The sequence below is a fragment of the Centroberyx gerrardi genome, chromosome 23, assembly GCF_048128805.1.
Source record: "Centroberyx gerrardi isolate f3 chromosome 23, fCenGer3.hap1.cur.20231027, whole genome shotgun sequence".
NCBI classification, from domain to species: Eukaryota; Metazoa; Chordata; class Actinopteri; order Beryciformes; family Berycidae; genus Centroberyx; species Centroberyx gerrardi.
This window is the reverse complement of record NC_136019.1, coordinates 13,901,541-13,922,620: the sequence shown is the minus strand read 5'-3', so window position 1 is coordinate 13,922,620 and position 21,080 is coordinate 13,901,541. Positions and strand designations below refer to the sequence as shown.

The 21,080-nt window shown below is 44.9% G+C and overlaps 1 protein-coding gene across 1 annotated transcript in view; it reads left to right on the top strand.

Moving 5' to 3' along the window:
• Positions 1-259: 259 nt before the first annotated feature.
• The window catches only part of ppargc1a (peroxisome proliferator-activated receptor gamma, coactivator 1 alpha), a 244,962-nt gene continuing 224,141 nt past the window's right edge, over positions 260-21,080 (top strand). The window contains exon 1 of the mRNA XM_071926557.2: positions 260-340. Within this exon, the coding sequence (XP_071782658.2) occupies positions 260-340 (81 nt within the window). The remainder of the gene's footprint in view (positions 341-21,080) is intronic.

Here is a 21,080-nt window from a genome sequence, read left to right as displayed (position 1 = left end):
CCCTACTTTGGGAACCATCGCAATCGAGGCATCCCACTATTATTTTTGGGAGAAGGGCGCCCACGTGACAGGGGAAGCAGCAGCTACCACACCGCCGCTGTTCGTTTGATAGCTTACACGGCGCCGGACGGAGAAGCAAGCGGGGCAGACGAGACTCGTCGAGGGAAGAAATACTAACCGAAACGCAGCAGAAGCCGCTTTTGCAAAAGAAGAATTGTGCAGACCGACTCCCCCCCCCCCCCGACGCGGCGGCCACACCATGGACGGTTATGCGCGGACAGAAGATGAGCTGTTCTCCTCCTGCCTGCTGAACCTCACCTGGGAGAATTGCTACGAGCAGGTAGGACGCGACTTTAGCTCTCCTGTGCAGGATTATGCAACACGATGAATCCAGTTTGAGCCTGCAAACGGCAAAACATACAGTAGACTGACCAGTGTACTGCATATATACTCTGATTAAACAAATAAACAGTGTAATAACTTGCAGGGATATGAAGCCTGACAGTCTCATAGTGAATCAGCACATGATGCGAGGCAGCAGACAGCGCGCAGCAACTTCACAGAACTTGCTAATTTTCCTTTAATTGATTGACTGTGAGAAGGTGTTGGGCTCGCAGTTTAACCCCCCCTCCCCTTCTTTTTTTCGTGTGTCTTTCGCAAGTAGGCCTATTCCAAACTTGCTTGACATTACAATCCCGATCAAATGGAAAGCAGCCGACTAAGCGCCCCAGTGTCTCCAAACTACTTTTCTAAAAGGTTGCCTCTCGAAAAGTTCCACAGCTCTGCGAGGGATCAAACAACCACTCTATGCCCTTGAAATCAATAATGAATTAACCTAGTAGACAAAATAAATCTTATGCCAGGAATTCTATCAATAAATTAGAGGCAAACAGGAACTTAGCATTCCTTTGAAGCAACTCAAATGCATCATCTGTAATATATGATTGTATCCAGTGGGCTGAGTGATGCTTTTCACGCAGAGATCATAAGACACTGACTCTTTCATATCGCTGTGTCCTGAGACCCACAGGTTGCCAGGTAGGTGCTGAAATCGGTTAAAGCGAAGTTGGATTGAAGCGAGTTTGTTGTTGAAAGAGACTTGACGCTGAGCACTACTGGCGTGTTTTTGATCCTGGAGTGTCGAGGCCCTGCTCTCGCAGCCGAGCACTGGTGTCTGTCTGGAGATAATTACCTAATTCATCTCTCTTCCCTCAAACTTAATCAGTTCTGCCTTTAAAATACACTTACGGTGCAGTATGAAATCCTCCTTAATTCACACATTCTAATTTGTGGAATGTGTGAGGCTAAAATCATCTGCTACAAGAATGCCAATGAAATCATTCTCTATGAATGCTAAGAGGGCTCCAAGCTATTTAGCAATTTATGCTCAGTGATTGATGCCAAAATATTTGTACACTGATTTTTATGGTAATTTACTTGAATGCCACCGTGAGAGCTCAGGATATATATACAGGATATTTATTCCTCTGCTATCGGTATCCAGGTTGCAGTACAGTGGAGGAGGACATTTAAACAATAAATCTCTCGTGGTTTAGCGGGCCACTGTTTTGAATTACAAGTAATCACGAATTAAAGAGGATTAGGCTCTTAAAACCAAAGCTTGTGATTGGCAATGCTAAGAGTCATATTGTAACACTTATTTAGGCACGGAAAACAAAAGCCTTCCCAAACATTATTCACAATTGCAAGTCGTCGTGAATGGCATTTAAATGTGCACCCATTAAGCCTCGACACTGTTTTTTTACTGCGAAATGGACTTGGCACATGAATTGTGAAGACTAGCCGCACATTTCTAAACTCAAAGACACTTAAATCCTCAATCCGGGGAATGACTCGGCGATACAGGCTTTAGGTGTAATCACATACATTCTTCAAGTGTGCAGCTTGAACATGGAAAATATGTTTTTTCCAACTTTCACAGCCCATTGATGTTCAAAAATATAGGTCATATGCTTACTTCAGTGTTCACGAATGATGGAAGCAAACCTTTTAAATGTTCAAAAGGCCCATGCTTACTGCTATTCCATGCTCAATTTAGAATCGGGGGGGGAAAAATGCCTTCAAAATCAATTAGCATAACATAAACAAAGAAATGATTGAGGTGACAGTATTTCAGCAGGAGGTCCCATACTGCAGTTAGAGATTGTGTACGTTTCTATCATCCAAAAGAGCGATGGCCTCCTCCCTACGAAGCATGTGCGCAGTCTCCCAAATTCAGTTCGGCACAGACCGCCAGCTCCCCTTAAAAACCCTTTCTTGTAAAAAGTGAACCTTCAGAAAGCGGGTCATCTGCTCGGCCAGCGTGTTGTTAGCCATGCACATTGCCTCTCTCCCCCTCCATAACTCCTACGGCGGGTGGGTAAATAAATAAATAAGGAAGTAAAGGGAAATGTTGACACAGCCTGTCCTTGTGGCCAGATTATCCACTCATGCTTGAGCGCTGGGTAAAGGCCCTACATTATTCAGCCCAAGACACAGAGACTGGGGAAAAGCTGGGTCTTGCCGCAGGAGTGTGTGTGTGTGTGTGTGTGTGTGTGTGTGTGTGTGTGTGTGTGTGTGTGTGTGTGTGTGTGCGTGTGCATGTGGTGGGGTGACTGCCTCCACTTTTGAAAGAGCAGACATGGAGATCACTGAAATGCATGAGGGAAAAAGGATGATGTGTTCACTTAATTACCAAATGAACTCCGTGCTTCTTGCCTTACCACATCTCTCTCTCTCTCTCTCTCTCTCTCTCTCTCTCTCTCTCTCTCTCTCTCTTCTCTCTCTCTCTCTCTCTCTCTCTCTCTCTCTCTCTCTCTCTCTCTCTCTCTCTCTCTCTCTGTGTGTGTGTCCTGCATCTCACACGCTCCCCTCTTGTTAGCCTACTTGAGGGTTGCTGTCCGTGGTGCTGAAAGTTTCATCACACATTTTGTGCATGCCTTTTTAAAATTCCAGACTCGAATCCCTGCCCGGCCTTCGTCGCTCTTCAAAAGCAATGTATTCAGTTTGTCTCGACAAAAAGTGTGCCAGCACTCGGCAGTCCGGCTCAAAAGGGTGAAGCCTATCATTCAAGAGGTTTCAAAAAGCTGCAGGTAACACAGCGTGCTCTCAGAAGTAGTGAGGACTAATGCATTTTTTTTGTGTGTCTGCTTCACCCTACAGCGTGTTTCATCACAGCAAGGCTCAAGTTACGTTACTACTCACTCAGAGGCTGAGTTAAATGAAAGCTGCTTTGTGCGCACTCTTATGTACAGTATTAGATCCATACAAGGCACTCCACTTGCCGTGTAATGAGTCAGTAGCTCCAGCGGGTTTGGTGGAGGCGCACCTCACAGTGGAAAAGTGGTGAAATTTAAAAAAAGATAAACTATGGCTGTTTGTTGATAAATGTGAGTCCTGCATCTCACTAGAGAGCTAGATTGTGTTCTCCCAACTGCAGGAGAATAGACTAAAGAAGACTAAAAAAGACTAAAAAATGAAGTGGTATTTGACATTTACAGTATTTGTACAGTTAGATTAGAGTCTACATAGCAGCTCTTGCCCTCCCAGCTCCCCCACCCACCCCAAAAAGTCTTAATTAACTGCCGAAGGCCCCCAAAACTAACTTGCCTCTTGTCATTGTTTCAGCGTGTGCCTATAACCTACTACTCCCATCTCTTATGACTCCAGTCAGAGGAGTATATCTAATTTCCATGTTGGCTCACCTTTTCTTTTTTCTAATCAACAAGTGTGTGCCTGCTGAACACCTTGCTTTTGATAGCAGCGACACAGTTTAATGAGAACCGTGTTGCTCCCTCGCAACATATTGCCAAGATATGGATGGGTAATTATCTAATCAAGACTTTGTGAAAAGTGCCGCCACTTACTCACCGCTGACCTGCTAACCGTCTGCCAGCTTTTTTTTGCGGCAAGATGTTTACACACTATATACTGATCATACGACTGGGCTATTGTACGAAGGTTTAGGTGCAGACTGGTGGAGAGGAACATGGTTTGCCTAATTGGCCCTCAAACATCAATCCAAAAGGGAATAAGTAAGATTTTAACTGAAGATACAGCCTTGGGTTTCAAATACGATTCTGTTGCTGTTAGTGAGTTCTTGAGAAACAGAAAGAAAGACAGTAAGATTTTTTAATAGAGTAACATATGAGCAACAAAATACACAACGCCTAGTTATGTGCTTGCATCTGACATTAACACTATTCATTAAAACTGTGGCCCTGCACTTCAGCATCTTTGAACATTGTACAGAGGAGGAGGAGAAGTGTGATGCTATCCTCAGTTTTCTCTGTCTCCATTGTCATTTTGAAAGATGCAACAGTGCAGTTTGACAATTGGCACAAAGGAAAAGTGATGGGTTTGTTAGCAGGTTTATTGACTCCCACTTCTATGACATTAATGTCCACTGAGTACACAATAATATTGAAATTCCACAGGGAGATTTAAACCACCAGAGGGAGCAACAAGCTTTGAATCTCTGAGAAACTACAAAATTAGTCACATGCAATTTAATGTCAGGATTTTAGCTGATAAAAAAGGAGGTTTTAGTGTTGAGATACTCTTTATGATCAAATGCCTTTCAGCATAATTTGCAGTGTTTATCAGTGTCTCTGTGAGATGAGTTAATGTAATCGCAGTATTAGCTTACTGTGATTCTCCCGGACCGCCTTGCACCGTGCTGTCTGAATCAACTTCATAGCACGGCGAGTGCAGGTACTTCAGACTATATGCTTTGATTATGTGTGGGAAAATGTCTTCCTCACCATTGACAATCCGGTGATACCTTGCAAAATCTGAGATGAAAGGAAATGCAGCTTAGAGTGTGAAAAATCCTTGCCTTCTCACCGGGAGGTAAAAGTACTCTCTCAAACATTGAATTGTACATCTGAAGTGTTATCAATTCCACCTGAAACGGAGGGCCCCGGTGGCAGAGCTGAACCTCTGCGCTTTTGATCGCGCCAGCAGTGCCTGTAAACAAGTATTTTCCCCATCTCTGTCTCTGTCTGTCTCTCCGCTCCTCTCCTCTCTCGCTCTTTTCTCCTCCTCCTCCCCCACCAAGGTGTCTGGAGGGGGAGGTTCCTTTGATTATCTCCGCTGCCGATTAATTGCTTTTCTTAACCTCTGCACAGACGTGCTCCTACACCGCCCCGGAGCCCGCCGCGCGCGCCCAGATGGCCCCCTGCCGCTCCCTGCCAGGAGAAAAACAAAACACGCCATGCTTCTATCTCCCCACCTCCTCCCAATTACTGACCTTCATCCTTTCATTTCGCCTCGGATGTTATCGCCACCATTATCGGTGTATTTATTTTGTTTGTTTAGCTAGTTTACTTGGCGCACTGCAGCATTCTGGGCTAGATTTTAAGGCAGACCGAGCGCGTGTGAGGGGTTTATTAATTTCTGGGAAGAGTTACAGCACTGGATGGAATGAGGTTGTGGTCGCCGAGCTCTCATGGTAAATGTATTCTGGGTCATAAAAAGTGTCGTCGACACTGGCTGTGGGTCACTAAGAGAGGCAAGGGGCAATTTTTATGCAGGAAATATTACATTGCCGCTTTTTGAACTGTCCTTATTCTGTGATTAAATAGATTTTGGCCTTGAGTTCCGCTGGCCAAGCAATTTCTGTCACGTGTTTTTTTTTCTTTTTTTTTCGTCCCACGTTGCCTGCGAGCCACGCATGTGCATCACGTCTCTGAAAGGCTCCCTGGAAAGGTCCCAGCCCCAGCCTCCAACCGCTGTCAGGAGGCTGTGCCATAGCAATGGCCCGCCTCCTCAGACCTTGGCCTTTTTTTTTTATTTTTTTTTTTTTTTTAGGACATCCTGGAAGCACGTCCAGGAGCCATCTCAAAGATTTATGTGCTGCATCTGAGATGCAGACCACCTACCTTCACTGTTTGGACAGCGCTGTGGTAAAAAAATATTTCAAGACGATGGAGAGTTTGATTGCCACAGGAGTAAAAAGAAAAAAAAAAAAAAGTTTTAATCAATGTTCTTTTTTGTTAGGGACTTTGCTGTTGAGCCCATCATTTTTGGAGCTAACTTGAATGAGAGTTCAAGTCAAGCTGTATTTTATTCAGACATAAAAAAGTTCTGATGCTTTTTTAACTGAGTTGTTGGCAGAGAGTTGTTGGAATTTAACTTTCCTAGTCTCTCTGGCAGGAGTTTCATAATCCATATCAGAGTTTTTGGCCTTTCGTCTCTGTCCAGTTCATTTTTTTGATCAGAGTAAATCCAGACAAACTTAAACTTCTCTTTTGTACTTATTCACTTTTGCCACAACTGTTTATGACATTACTATCAGTGTTTTTTTTTGTGTTTTTTTTTGCAAGTGTAGCCCAATTGGTCCAGGTGTTTGTTCCAGAGCGCACTGTGGGGCTCCAGTCAAACAGAGAGGAGAGAAGCAACACATACATACACAGACATGCACAGATACACAAATGCAAAATGTGCACGTCAAACAAGCACAGACACACACACACACACACACACACACACATTCACTCACTAAAAGGCTAGACTCCCTGGTCTGCACGGTATAGTGTGGAGTTGCTGATTTCCCCCATCAGCAGAAAGCCTGGATGAGCTGAGCTAATTGAGCTGGGAGGCCCGGCGGGGGGAGAGGGCCCCCTCACGCACTCGCTCGTCACTTCCTTTCTTTATCCATCCACCACTGCGTCTTTCATCCCGTATCTCCGAGCCACTCACTAGTGCTGCACTAAATAAAACAATTTTAACGCAGGCATCAGTATTTAAAAAAATGCTAGATGCATATTAATATGGGCTAAAATATGATTGAAATGCACTGCAGCTTCCAGCTTCAGGGTAAATGATAGGAGTGCTCTGTACTGCTTGATGAAGGTAGCTATTAGCCAATGGTTTGAATTATTTCTATATTAAATAAATACCTTAAATGAACCATAAACTATCACATACAAACTGACAGCGTAATCTTGAGCGAAGAGACAACTGCTTTTTAAGGGCTGTGCTCCACCTAAATAGAATTACAAGCCTGTAGAGTTGAATTGACTTGACAAACGGCATTGTCTCTATCACAGTCGAATACCCAACAACAAAAGCAGATTACCTGATCTGTTTGAGGGATAATAAGACGTTACATGGCATCCCGCGGGCCCTGGGAGGGCTGTCGTAAAAGCCACAGCAAGCTGTTGAGATGGAGACTCGGAGTTGTTTCCGTCTTTTACCTGCACTTGGGGACTGCTTATGGTCAGGGAAAAACAGCCTTTACCTAGAAAGTCACTTTCATGTTCACGTCCGCCATTTGTTAGTAGGGCTAATGTCTCATTAAGTCACACAGAGGGGAAATGGTGTGCTTTTTGGGTGAAGGTTAGGTTTCCAGTGTATAAGACAAAAGAGAGACTGATTATCCCGGCACAGGCGTGCCTTGGCCTGTGTCTTTGACAACAAGTCCTATTTGTGTTATTGCTGGAGCTGCTTCATTGCCCATGATCCATTAGCCTCCCTCTACCTCCCCCAATAAAAGTTAAAACATTTGGGCTAAATGATGAATGCTTGATCACTTTGCATGGTGTGTTACAGAAAGGAGAGGAGTGGAGCGAGGGGGGGCATTTTACATTATCTAGGAGATAATTACAAAGCAATCATAAGTTGTTTCCGGTAAAGTGGTAAACAAGCCAAGGGCTTGTGCTCTTTTCCCAAGAATAATTAAAAGTCGCTTTGTATTCTATTCGTCAGTGTCCTTGCCTCTGCTCAGTGGCCACCTCTTGGCATAATAAAGCTGGCTGAATCTTACCATCAGGGACGGGCTTTTTCTTCACTCATGAGCATTTTTCAGAATTTACCTGACCTCTTCCTCCCCGTGTCTCATATATTCTCCTGAGTGTTTCCAGCAAGTACACTGTCCTGACCTCATGCCCTGATCTGTCTGCCGAGACTCGGCCCACTCTAACGCAACCCACGGAGCTCAGGGCCGAGCGGACACCGGGACTCTTCCCCTCCCCTCACCCCGCCTGACCTTTTTCCCTGCTCAAAGTTTTTCCTTTGCGGGCGTCTGCTGTGCGCTCCACTCCCTCTTGGGTTTCCGAGCCGTGTCCATAACTTAAGACGCCCGCAGGCTGTGTCACATCACAGCGCTGACATGTAGTCGTTACTCCACTTCTAACAACACCAGAATCAGTCAATTATCCATGGAATCGATCAACATAACCCCACCGCCGCTCATTTAAAAGGGCCAATCAATCTGCATAGGCCTTTTCTCTGTTTTCCTCGCCGTACTACGGGGGTTTGTGTGTGTGCATGTGTTAGGCGCCGCAGGTTGGCCCGTGATGGATCTACTCCAGTGACAGCTCGTCTTCTGATTTATGGTTGTTTATCACTGGAGTAAGACTGGAGTTGACCTCTCATCTTGGTTGCCACCACCTCCCATGATGCCTGCGATGCCGTTCATTCACTCGCTGCATGATTGCCTTGCTGGCCAAAGTCTGCCGTGGCGAGAAAATGCATGTCACACGGGTTGAATTTGTGTGTTTGCGAGCACCTGGACTTTAAAGGGTTGTGCTCATAAGCTCTTAACATTGATCCAGCCATTCCTTCGGTGGTTATGTACTAGCTGCTATGGCCAACTCCTTGGCGACTTCATTATTAAATGAAGCAGCCCGCGCTTCCGTAGCCCGCCGTGGATAAATGCTGTGGCGGCAGTCTGTGAGTGCATGAGGGGGGGGTGGGGGAATGGGGGACACCGCGTCCTACCTACCTGATGACATGCCAGGTTTATCACGTTGAGCAGAGACATGGTCACCTTACCCCGGGCCTCATTGTGACAGCCAGCAAGTCACTCGAGAGTCCCATTGGAAATCAATAACCCCCCACTCTTTAATTGTTAGAAAAAAGATTCCCTGTTTACAGCATCACATCATCAGTCAGGACAACCTGACTTTGATTTTTTTTTTTTTTTTTTTTTTGCCTTTTCCTGTCTTCCTCCTTTCCTCTAACGCTTTCTCCTCTGTGGAATGTGCTGGCTGGCTGATTATTTGGTAGATTATGTAACAGGAGCCGGCCGGTTTTATTTCGGGGGACCTGTTTGATATGCATAGAGAAGCTTTTCTGGTTAACTTCAGGGTGCTTCAGGCGTTTGTGTGTTTTATCTCAGTGAAGGTTTGCCTCCATGGGAGCTGCTTCACTGTTGCCTCATACCAAGAGGCTCATGTGCTCACTACTGTCCCCTCTTGACTTCAGCGTCTTACTGCCACACTGCATGGTGTATGGTGAGGAAAAAGGCCAGGTGATGCCAGCCATACCTTCTGTCTCTCAAACAACACAGCAAGCTGTTATTCAGCACAACACCAATTAAAGACTGTAAACCTAGCAGTGATGGTGATGAGTCCGGTCTCTAATTACCTCCGCCAACCCAGTTGGACGGGGGTTATGTTTTCTCGGCTTTCCGTCTGTTTGTTTGTTAGCAGCATATATCTCAAAAAGTTATGAATAGATTTGCACCAAACTTTGTGGAAAGGTTGGTTACGGGGCAAGGAAGAACTGAATAACTTACAGTGATTGGCCAAAAGGGGGGCGTGGCAGTGGGCACGGGTTCCCACAAAAAGGCATATAACTTCAGGACGGATTCACATAACACCATGAAACTTTGTGGCCAATCAGCAGACAGAAGAAGAGGCAAACCCTCCAATATTGGCCCAATCAAACAACATGGGGGCACTGGAGAGCTCATTTCCAGTTTAGACATATCCGCCATGCCAATTTTTCCAAAACTTGGTACAGTGGTAGAAGGGCAGCCCTAATGGAAACTGAACAGATATAGAGCTGATTGGACATGTGGTGTTGTGATAATCGGCTAAAATGCTTGAAAGTGGCTAGAATTTAAGAGGCAGATCTCATGTGCCATTTCAGGTCCAGTCATGAAAGTGTGTGCGTCTCCTGATGTGAAACAAGTTGGTAATGGAGACTGAAAGAAATCCGACATGTGGAACTGGCATATCTTAACAGTTGCATAGTGTTGGCGGAGGTATGCACTCCATCTTCATGCCTTTCTTATGAGAAGCCCCAAAACCAATAACTACCACCTTTCCACACTCCATATTGCATATGTGGCTCCTCAAGCATCTCCTATTAGTGTGTCACCTGGGGAGGACCACGGCTCCAAAACTCTGATTAGGCCCTCTTTGGCTAATTAACTGCTTGGGCCACAGTTGGCCATTTGCAGCGTTTAATGGAGGGACGTTGCCGCAGCTGTCCTTCATCTGTCATTTATCTGATTTGTGCCCTTTACGCCACAATTTGTGCCATAAAATGTATAAATAGCCAAAGCGAGCATAGCATTTATTGCTCTCATTAAAGTGACAAGGAATATGGAGCACATTGCACCTTCATCTAAGCGATAGCAAAGCCTCTATTTTAATTACGAGAAAGAGAGAGAGAGAGAAGGAGGGAGGGGGAAAATTCCTGGAAGCATTCCATTTGTACTAGTGGAAGAAATTCCTGGTGATTCCTGGAGAGAGAAAGAGAGGACCTAATTATGACGACGTTGTGGTACTCTAAAATGCCGCAAGCAGGCCGGTCGCTGTTAATTTTCCTCTGTCCTCCCTCTTCTCTTTTGCTCTCCGGCTATTCGGGGGAACAGGCTGCTTAATTATTTATACCTATCTGTTACGGTATGAAAATCGGGAGGACACTAACATGCATACAACAGAAGGAATCTAATATTCCCCCCTCGTGTGTCTAGTTTAGACTTTAACTCTCTCCAAATCCTTTACTCTGTCAAGTAGCAGTGGTTGGGGGAATGGTAGCATTCAGCTGAATCCTGAACAGATGGCTTATTTTGTGTTCTACCTGCCCGCACACGCGCCTACGCACCAACATGAACATACTCTTATAAACACAGCCAAAAATACACACTCACCTACCCGCCCACTTGTTCACATTTGACTATTCGCCACGGAGGCTGCGGGCGCTATCGTTTCATCAAGTTGTCACGTGTTCATTAAGCAGGGAAGGTGTTTGCCCAGTCTGCCTTACTGCATGCGTAGAAACACCGCAAATCTCTTTTCTTTTTTTTTTTTGTTTTGTTCTTTTTGACAATTCTGGGTTATTCTGCTCTCGTTGGGTTTAATTTCTTCTTCAAGCTATGTTTTAAGCAACTTGCTTCTTCAAGCTATGTTTTACCCTTTGACCTGCATGAGATTCTACAGAAGCAAGCTGGTTTTCTTGCACTGATGCGTACACACACACACACACACACACACACACACACACACACACACACACACACACACACACACACACACACAAAGAAACTGAAGGTGGAAACATAACTATGTTTTTTTTTTTTTACAAGTTTAGCTCCCCATCTCCATACCAGCCCATGTTCCAGCCCATTTCTTTGCTCTCTGGATGTTTATTTCCCAACATTGTTCACTTGTATGTAGGACTTTACTTAAATGTTTTTATTTTTTTCCCTTTGCTTCCCGAGGGAAAGTGGATAGCACATGTGAACGGATCACTTCTGATTAGTGGGGGGTGCTTTAAAAAGATGCCTGTAGTGTTTTCTCCAGAAACAAACAGTGGTGTGGCCTCCCCAGGGAAGACTGCCATTTCCTCAGCACAGCACAGAACAGAACAGCACAGCACAGCACAGCACAGCCCCGAGAGAAGCTGTTTTATCTCCCAACTGCTGTTAACTTTGGGGCTTAAACTGTGTGCTTGCCGACTCCTTGTTTTTCCACATCACAAGATGATGATATCGTGCGGGATGCCGACAGAGCTGATTTAAAAAAAAAAATTAAAAAGACTATTGGAGTTCAGCTTCATCTAGTCTACACAGGGGATGGCTTTTTTTTTTAATTTTGTAACAGCCTCAACATAAACTCACTGTCATTCAATTCTCACTGCAAATTTACATATAAAGTGTCTGATAAGCATATTTATGTGTTGCCAATATGTGTTTGCACAATTTGTGTCAGAACATAAAGGGGGGAGAAATTCGACTGTGTTTTGGATATATTTGAATCGCATAGCGTTTTGGTGAGGAAAGGGAGAGTGAAGGAAGATAGGAGAGGCAGGTGGATAGTATGGGAGAGGTGGGGGGGTGGGGTGGGGTGTGGTGGTGGTGGTGGTGGTGGGGGGGGCTAGAAGCAGGCGACTGATTCGTCTCCGTTCTGTCGGGAGGATTTACGGTGCAAGTGTGTTGAGCCATCAATCAAATGTGGCACACTCCAAGGACAACTTTGTCTCTTTATGCAATTTGTAAGGCTGTCCAGTCAAATTGATTCCTTAACCAGGAGCAGTCCGGCTCCCAGAGAAGAGTAAAACCCCTGAAAAGAACATCAACCTCTGTGTTAAACTGGCAATAAATAAAATATGACTGTTGACTATCAGTGTCTAAAATCTAGCCGTAAAACAAAGTGGATTAAAAAAAAAACAAGATTAAAACTGATTGTATGAACTAAATGTGATTAAATGGAACAACTTCCAGCAGTCGAGACATGGTGCTATGGAACCTGAAGTTTCCATTAAGGATGATGTTGTCGAGTCATTGTCCCGTTAGAGGACAGCTGATTCTGGCATGATGATTGCATTATCCTTAGTCCTTAATGCATTATATTCCCAAACACAAATGGGCATGGGCATTCACACCCAGTGTTCAATGACATAAACTATTATCCTTTGAATTAAGCGTGTCACCAAACATAAACAACATCAGCGTGCAATTTCGCACTTTCCATTGAACTTAGATTTAGATTTAGATTTAGTGAAAGTCGATAAAATTAGGGGAAAATATAAAAAAAATAGGGGAGCAGGTCTGCATAGAAAGCATTTAAGTGTAAGTAGCATCATTTACCTTTAATAGATATAAAAGTGACTTGCAAGTCTCAGTTCAACTGTCACCAATGTCGCCCCTTTTCCAAGTTGAACAAGCGTTCCTCCATTGTATTCTAGGCAGGTGAAGTTGACTAAAGGATATGACAGGGATGTTATACCTTGAGGTGGTTAGTCAGTGTGCCAACTTGCCTCCTAAAAAAAAAAAAAATAAAAAAAAAAAGAATACATCGCTCACGGATGGGATGGGAGGAAACCCCATCCCATCTTTTCCTGCTGAGCTCGCACTCGGTCTTCTTCCATGTCGACTTTGTGGTGATTTGGGACGTTTAGCGGACAATGGGAGAGCTATTACAGAAACAGGCTGTACACTTGAATAATTGATGCCGGAAATCGTGCTCAGCTTTTCAGAATTTATAATGACACCCCCACCCAGCACCCCACCCCACCCCACCTCCAACACACTCACACGCACACACACACGATCCCAAAACATTCTATCTGTGCAGAAACACCTATGATCAAGTGCTGTGATTCATTCGCCCGGGTGTAGTGATCACACTAATGCGGAAATAATAAAAAACCCTACATTAATGCCATATGATGAATTACACTGTCTAGTAAATGTCTTGGCATTGCTTTTAATATGGTCTTTAAAATTTTAGATTAGCATCCTCTGATTTTTCTGCTGTGAAAATCAAATTCAAAGGAACATTCTGCCTCCATTCCACTGACTGAAATGACTAGAGACATAAATATAGAAACAAATTGAGTCAAAGATTATCTAATGGAGTGTGCGTCAGTGCAGTCTGTCACAAGCTTTATATAAGAATATTGCTCAATGGCCACGGATCTTTGACTACTGCTACCATTTTATTCGCCAAATAGCATCAGTTTTCAGCTCTTGCCATGCACTTTATCATTCATTTGAGACATGGACACATTTCTCCTACCAGTAAGCCTTTGACAGCTCGCACAAGTCGCGTATCACATCCACGGGAAGAATGGCTGAATTTGTACCAACAAATAGCCTGAAAATATAGTTCATTTCAGTTTGATCAGGAAAAAAACATTCCATCTGAGGGCTGTCTGACACGCAGCGCCACGACATGTCAGCCTCGCTGCACATTTTATGTGTGATAAGAAAAATCTAGTGGGAGGGAGATCCAATATTAATATACGGGCTCTTTTACAAAAGGGAACTTTTTGGCTGTGACATCTCTAGCAGTCGTAGCAAGTTGAGAAAGATCAGAAACGCTGTCAAGGGGGACAGCCGGGTTCGTTGTCCAGGGTGGGTTCTAATGGACCGTTAACCTGTGGAGTATTTCTAAAAATATATATCATTTGTGATACTTTTCTGATGTTCATTGGTGTGCTAATCATGCCATATCTAGGTCAAAAGAGTTGCCACACTCTCTCTCTCTCTCTCTCTCTAGTTTTGCCAGCTAGTAGTGAAAGATGGCCTCAGATCATCGACAGTCGGGTAAGAAAAAAAGAACAGAAAAAAGAGAAAATGAGAATTTTAGTGTAAGGGAGTCCATGGCCAAGTATCTGAATAAATATAGAGTGACTGTGTTGGAGGGCAAGTGTACTTTCAGTAAATTGAAGCTAATAAAAAAACTGATCATGCCCTATGTGCCAAGAGAGACTGCTCTATGCTCTCCATAGAGCACCAACTTGCTCAGAAATTGGACTTTAAGGACAAAGGCTAATCAATGACTTTGCCACAAGGAAAGTTTGGCATTTGGAGTAAGCACCAACAGCAAGACACCATGAGGTAGGAATGCATTTATCGCTATTTTTATAGGATTATTTGGACATGGTTTCCTTGTGTGGTAGAGAAAATGCTGAGGGATAATTTTGTCGTGGGTATGGGATTTAAAATGTGACAGATAGTGGAGGTTAGTTTAGAAAAGGTAAGACAGGATGAAGGATTTGGGGTAGAGCAGGTTTTAAAAACGCCATGGTCGGCTGTGTTGATCTAAAAAGCATGTTGGACATGATATTTAATTGGCCCCTATGGACAGATTAGATTAGCCACCCACAGTGGCTACCTGTGTGACCTATGACCCTTTTTGGACCAACTGTATGGGTTATAAGCTCTATCTAGAGCCAGGGGAGCTCACAGGGAACAAATGAACATATCGGGGACCCAGCTGTGCTCACAGATTTCAGTCAACAGCCCCCCCCCCCCCCCCCCCACACGACAAAAAACAACAGATTTGATCAAAAAGGCTACATCCAGACAACTGGGAGCAGAGGTGCCATTCCACCCCATCCTCCTTTTAGGGCTTTAAAGTTGACTGAAGTGTGACGTCCGACTACTCTGCTCAGAATAGCTTTTTGTGGTGCCTGTCTAAAGCGCTGGACATCACAGCGAGCGCTGCCACTTCTGGATCCATTAGAAAGTTGGTCGTTGTTCAACTCCCTCTCTCGCTCCTTATTTCACATTCTGCTCACCTATGCATTTGCCAAGTGAGGCATTGTGCTGCTATCGATTGGCCAGGGCCTGGTGAGTCGGGAAGTGTGTGTGCCCGGCAGGTTATCAGTGACATCACTCCCCAGAAAGGCAGCGTTTGCCTCTCCTTTCCCTTATCGATAGTTTGGGGAGTGCATTAAGAGCGGCTGCTCGGCCTGATTTATTGAGACGCGCCAGCGCCTCTCTGCGCACCCAAAGGGCACTGGCCGAAAATCCAGTCTCACTTCCTTTCCCTGCAAACTCTGTTTATTTACTCACTCCCAGGGAGGAAATGGAGGTGGCTCTGACAGCCAAACAATGTTATGACGGTGCCTTCATGTCAGGCCTGGATTTTTTTTCTCCTCCCCCTCCATTCTTCCTCCCTCCAGAATGTCTCAGTCAGTTGTCACTCCTTTTTCCCTAGCCATGGGCCCTGTTGACACAGGAATCCGTCACTCCTCACACGGGGGAGAGCGGGACATGGTGGCGACCATTACTATTCATGAGGCAGTGTGATCCACTCTGTCACCCGTTGTCAGCGAGAGGTGTCTGTCTGCACCGCCGCTCCCCTTACTCTCTTTATCAGCCAGGGGTGGCTAATGAGAAGCACCAGGTTAATACCACCACTAGAACAGCAACGGCTTTAAACCTCTTAATTCATTTAGACACCGCTAATTGAAACCCATGTGAACTATACTCTGGACACCATCCATTTCCGCGCAGGCCGTCGGTGAAAAGATGGAAATGTGTGTTGGATTTTTATCACATTTTTGAAACTGATGCGCCGGATTAATTCACCTTGAACCAGATCATTTCCCCCTGAATCCTCGTCTTTTTTTAGCGATTTCCAGCCCTTCAGATGACAGCCATTAAGTCAAAGTTAAGTCTTGCTGGGAAAGTGTCAAAGAAGACAACCACAACCAAATATACTCACGACTCACTGTGACATGCAAAACCAAAAATAACCAGCTTTGCACAGTCAAAATGTCTTAGTCCAATTACTGCAAGTGGAAACAGCAGCCATGACTAAGACTAGACGACCTCCTGGATGTGGCAAAGTGTAAATTAAAAACTCTTATTTACCCCGCAGTTGTCTGACATGACTTAGTCATCCTGCACTTGAGTGTTTAATCAGCATGCAGTGAACACTGTGGGCTTGTTGACTGCAACCAGGAGTTCTCACTCTCCCTCCAACCCTCTCTCCCTCCCTCCCTCCATCTCCCTCTTTTTTTCATGCATATTCATCCTTGCAGCTTTTGTCAATGCTCCTTAAATGAATATCGACATCAGTGAGAGAGCGTTCTCCATCCTACACCAGACGGTCAACTCGCCACATCTATTCTGTCTGTGGCACCTTGAGGCCTTTCTCTCCCCCACTCTGTGTGGGAGAGAGCTGAGCACAGTTTGTGCCAACTTCTTTATTTCCACACCGCTCTACAGCCTTACGTTCACTGCTGCCTTTGATGCATCTTACTGCTGCACTGAAGGGCTGTGGCCTAATGATGGCCGATCATTCTGCGCACCTTAGTCGCAGCCGTAAATATTCAAATGAGCCATCACTGGTCGATGGCGTGAGAGATAACGGGTCCATCTTTTACCTGCCCCTTCTTGTGTGAGACAGCAGGATATATTTAGTTGACGGCATCATCGTCCCCAAAAGCGCTTGATTTGCTGGCGTAAATTTCACCAGTCACACATCCTTTCCCGTGCCTGCACCGGCAAATGCTCATTCATTTGCCCGCTTGTCAGTTCAATAGTTATTTTATGGTGGCGCTGTATTAATTGAACTGCTTCCACTGCACAACAATTCAAGGCCCAGTACATCTATTACAAAGGGAGAGCGCCGGAAACATAGCTGAACGGGCTCACAAATCAGCCTAAGCTGAGAGGGGAACCTCACAATAATGTAACACAATCACACTAATCTTTCATTTACAATGTGCTCCTTCCTCAGCCATGCAAGGAAAATGTCTTGCAAGCCCGAAGTGGCTGCTGTGGAGAAATCGGATTGTTTGCATGGTAGTTCCACTAGGTTACTTTTTGCTTGAAGTTGTTGTCTGGTTTTATGAGCAGAAATGTCCTATGTAAAAAGAAATTATATAGGAAATGTGCTGCTCATCATTTGAACTGTCATCTTGGAGGAATGTACAGAATTGACTTTTACTATGGGTGCCACTGCAAACTAGGAAATGTGGAATATTCTGAAATACCTCATGCAGCCCACTGTGATCATAGTACTGGTACTGTATGTACAAAGAGCTGTGGAATGATCTGCAGCAGTCAGGAACCATTAGTGTGTGTGTGTGTGTGTGTGTGTGTGTGCGCGCGTGCACATGAATATATGTAGGCTATAATATTTTACCATGCTGTCTTGCATCCAACCTAGCACGCACCCAGGTTTCAGCCTTTGTTTTTGATGAGGTTTTGATGGCCATTAATCTTGACTACAGCTAGGGCATGTGTCAAATAACACATAAAATCCCTAGTTTGATAGGGAAGTTTGACTGCAGATATTAATATTCATGCCCCGAAGTTGAGAGTGATTTCATTTGCTGTGAATTTCCATTGTTGACAGTCGATTCTGAATTTGACGCTGCACAGTGCTGCATCAGTGACAGCTAGATGGACATAAGAAACAAGGGACTGGTGTTTACTTCCACCGTTTTTCAATGGCAAAATAAGTACATGGCTTTTGGAGCAGATGAATTATAACAGAACTATTAGTCTTTGATCAATTACTTTTCCAGCCTTGAGTTCAGTCCAACTTCAAACGTTCAAACAAAAATGAGATGCATCTTCCCCTTCTTACGACTGAAATCCTGAAATAAAAAGGCTAGAAAAATTGACCCTTAAAACTGAATTTGCGTGTTATTTGTATGATCTTGGAGAAGTTAATCAATATCTGTGTATGATATCTGTGAACATGATGAAAGCTAGAATCCAGAGAAACAACTCCCATCTATAAAGGCCTCAAGCAACACTTCCTGTAACTGCTCCATTGACATTGTACTGAAGGATTTTCTACTTGAAAAACAAATGTCCATATCTCCAATCATCCTGAGTACTGAGAGTGTCCACCAAGTCAGCCTCCTGCTCATTATGAATGGCATAGCTGTAGTGTGTTGATATCACAGATTCAAGTCATTGATGTTTCAAGCTTTGAGACACTTGTTCATGTTCACAAATCTTGACTAAACTGTTCAAAATCATGGGATTAATATTAATTTATCTTCAGTCTGGATTTTGGCAGTGTTTTGATTTCTCTTTATTTTTTCTAATAAAGCTGGCAGAAAAAAACCCCCAGCAGCCTCTTGTTGGGTTGTCTTTTTTAATTCATCTGTTATCTTCTGAAAGACTTAATAATACTTCTATGACTCAGCATCAAGTGGTCTAAAACAAACAACGTGCTCTAGAACTGACGGGGACGTCCAATTTAACTGCCATCTTAATGGAATCTATAATAAGCGCAGGGGCACAATAATGGCAAACCACTGCATCTCCCGATAACACGGCAAGCATCAAAAGCCCCTGTGATCACCAGACAAGTCCAGTTTTTCCCCAGAGAGAAGCAAGGGGAAGAAAACAGTCCAGACGTCATTGTGAAGTTGCTGGTAACCTGCTCCCTGTGGGCTTCTCACTGGGGGCTGCTTTAGCTCTCCAGTGGCCCTCGTGCCCTATAGAGGTAATCTGCAGTCTGCAGCACAGGGGCTTCTCTGCATTTCCTTCCACACTTCTGAAAACCCCCCAACTTTAATTTCACGGGCACCTGTTCCCTCATGCTCATGGTGGAGGAGTCAAATCACAGACTTTCATATAACCACTGGGACCAAGCCAGCGACTTGTGATTCAAGAAGGGAAAGAAATGCCTTCACTGCACTGAGCACGCTATAGGATGAGCCTGTCTGTTGATGGCATGTGGAGCCGCGTTCACAAAGACAAATTTGTGCTGGTGTTTATCATCTGGAGTGGCCGCCTCGGTGTGTTCGTCGAATGTGCAGACATGACACGAAAACGATAAAGCAAACAGAAGTCTCTGTTGAACTGCGCGCGTTGTGGGAGCTGCAGAGGCCACAGATGGGTTGATGAGGTTACCGCTGAATTATGTTGTAGGAGGAGTGCGTGTGTGTTTGCCTTTGTGCGCGTGTGCGTGCACTTGGCTCGTGCGCGTGTGTGCCGACCGGACCGGCCGCAGTGTCTCTCTGCAGAGCGTGCGTCTCCTGCGGGTCAGAGGTGGAACAAAGCTCGGAGAACAAATTAAGCCCAACGACCGCAAAGTTGCCCAGCGCTGTCCAACGGGGGAGAAAAGGAGATAACGAAAAGATAGCTCTAACCTCGTGCACGCAAGCAGGCAGAGTGGGCAAACACAGGCCCAACCCGAGCAGCAAGCATATGCGACAGCCTGATGAAATGATAGCGACTTTGGCTCCTCAACGAATATTCAAATGAGATTACATGAAAGCTGGAGGAATGACAGACAAATGGACACAAATCGGGTTTCATTTGTTTACTCTTCTGCAATTGGGTTAGGCACCCCCCTCCTGGCTCCAGAGGTAATGATTGTGGTGGGACCAGATTAAAGGCTGTAGTCAGCTGTTTAGTGGGGCTCTGCTAACAGAGATTAGCGGCAGCTGCTTGGCGACGGACTTTGGGAAAAAAAACACAGCACAGGGGTGCGTCGTCTCAGACCTCCGCCACCTCGATGAGTGAAAACACTGACAATAGGAGGCAGTATGAGCATGGAGGATTGGCAGGCTTTGTTCTGTTCGAGCCACATCAAAACTCAATCACTCCCTCCAGCTTGTAGTCTCTCTCTTCTCCCTCTCTTTGTCCCCCCTCCTTCCCGCTCTCTCTGCGCTTTCCCCCCGTCTTCGTGGCGTACGCTTGGCGAGTCGTTGCAGATGTTGCCCGTAATGATGCAGACGGCACACACAATCATACAGAATGGAAAGCCGAGCTAGCTGAAATTAGTAAAAATTACTTTCTCATTACCTCCCTCATTGCTCCTGTAAGTAGTCTGAGTTTCCGCACGATTAGGAGAACGAGCTGCGGCGCACCGGGCCTTACCGCACTCTCACACTCGGCACACACACACACACCCGCTGAGAAAGAGCACGTCAGGTTAAGCTTATTTCAACCATTTCTAACCACCCCCCAAACAACGCACACACACACACACCACTTCATGTCACCTCTTCGTTTACACTAATTGCTGAACAAGCACACTGTCAGAAAAACTAGACTATTAGACTACATGCAGCTGTGTCTCATGTCTCACCCCTGACTGCCCTTTCTCTCTTTTATACTCATGACTTTAATATTTCCACTACTAAACAGTCAGACCCTTTCTTGGGCCTGACGGTAGCTAATTGTTCCATGAGCTTTGGAGAATGCAGCGTGCCTCATTTGTTCCTGTCTGAATACAATCAGACTCTCCATTGGCTTGGCTCTATATATCCTAGGGGCAAATAAGTTTGAATAATCTCACATGGTAAAATGACCCGGTTTCGCTCGCAGGCTGTTATGGATGATATGCGCAGACCGCTGTTGGTAGTTTTTGAATGGTGCTTCAAAATGTTTGAATGAAGCCTCAGAGTAGAATTTTTCTTATTCTGACGTGGGGTGCATGTGAGCATGTGTACACATATGGACATTTGAAATGAGGAACATGAGTAATTTGCGATGGGAACACGCACTGCAAGCAGCGCCCAGGATGAAAATTCTGATTGGGCGCCTGCTCTACGAGAGATGCAGCCAAAGCTGGAGGACTTAAAAGGGTGCAGTTGGCATGGCTGAGTAACGGATCAGTCAAGACGGTCCG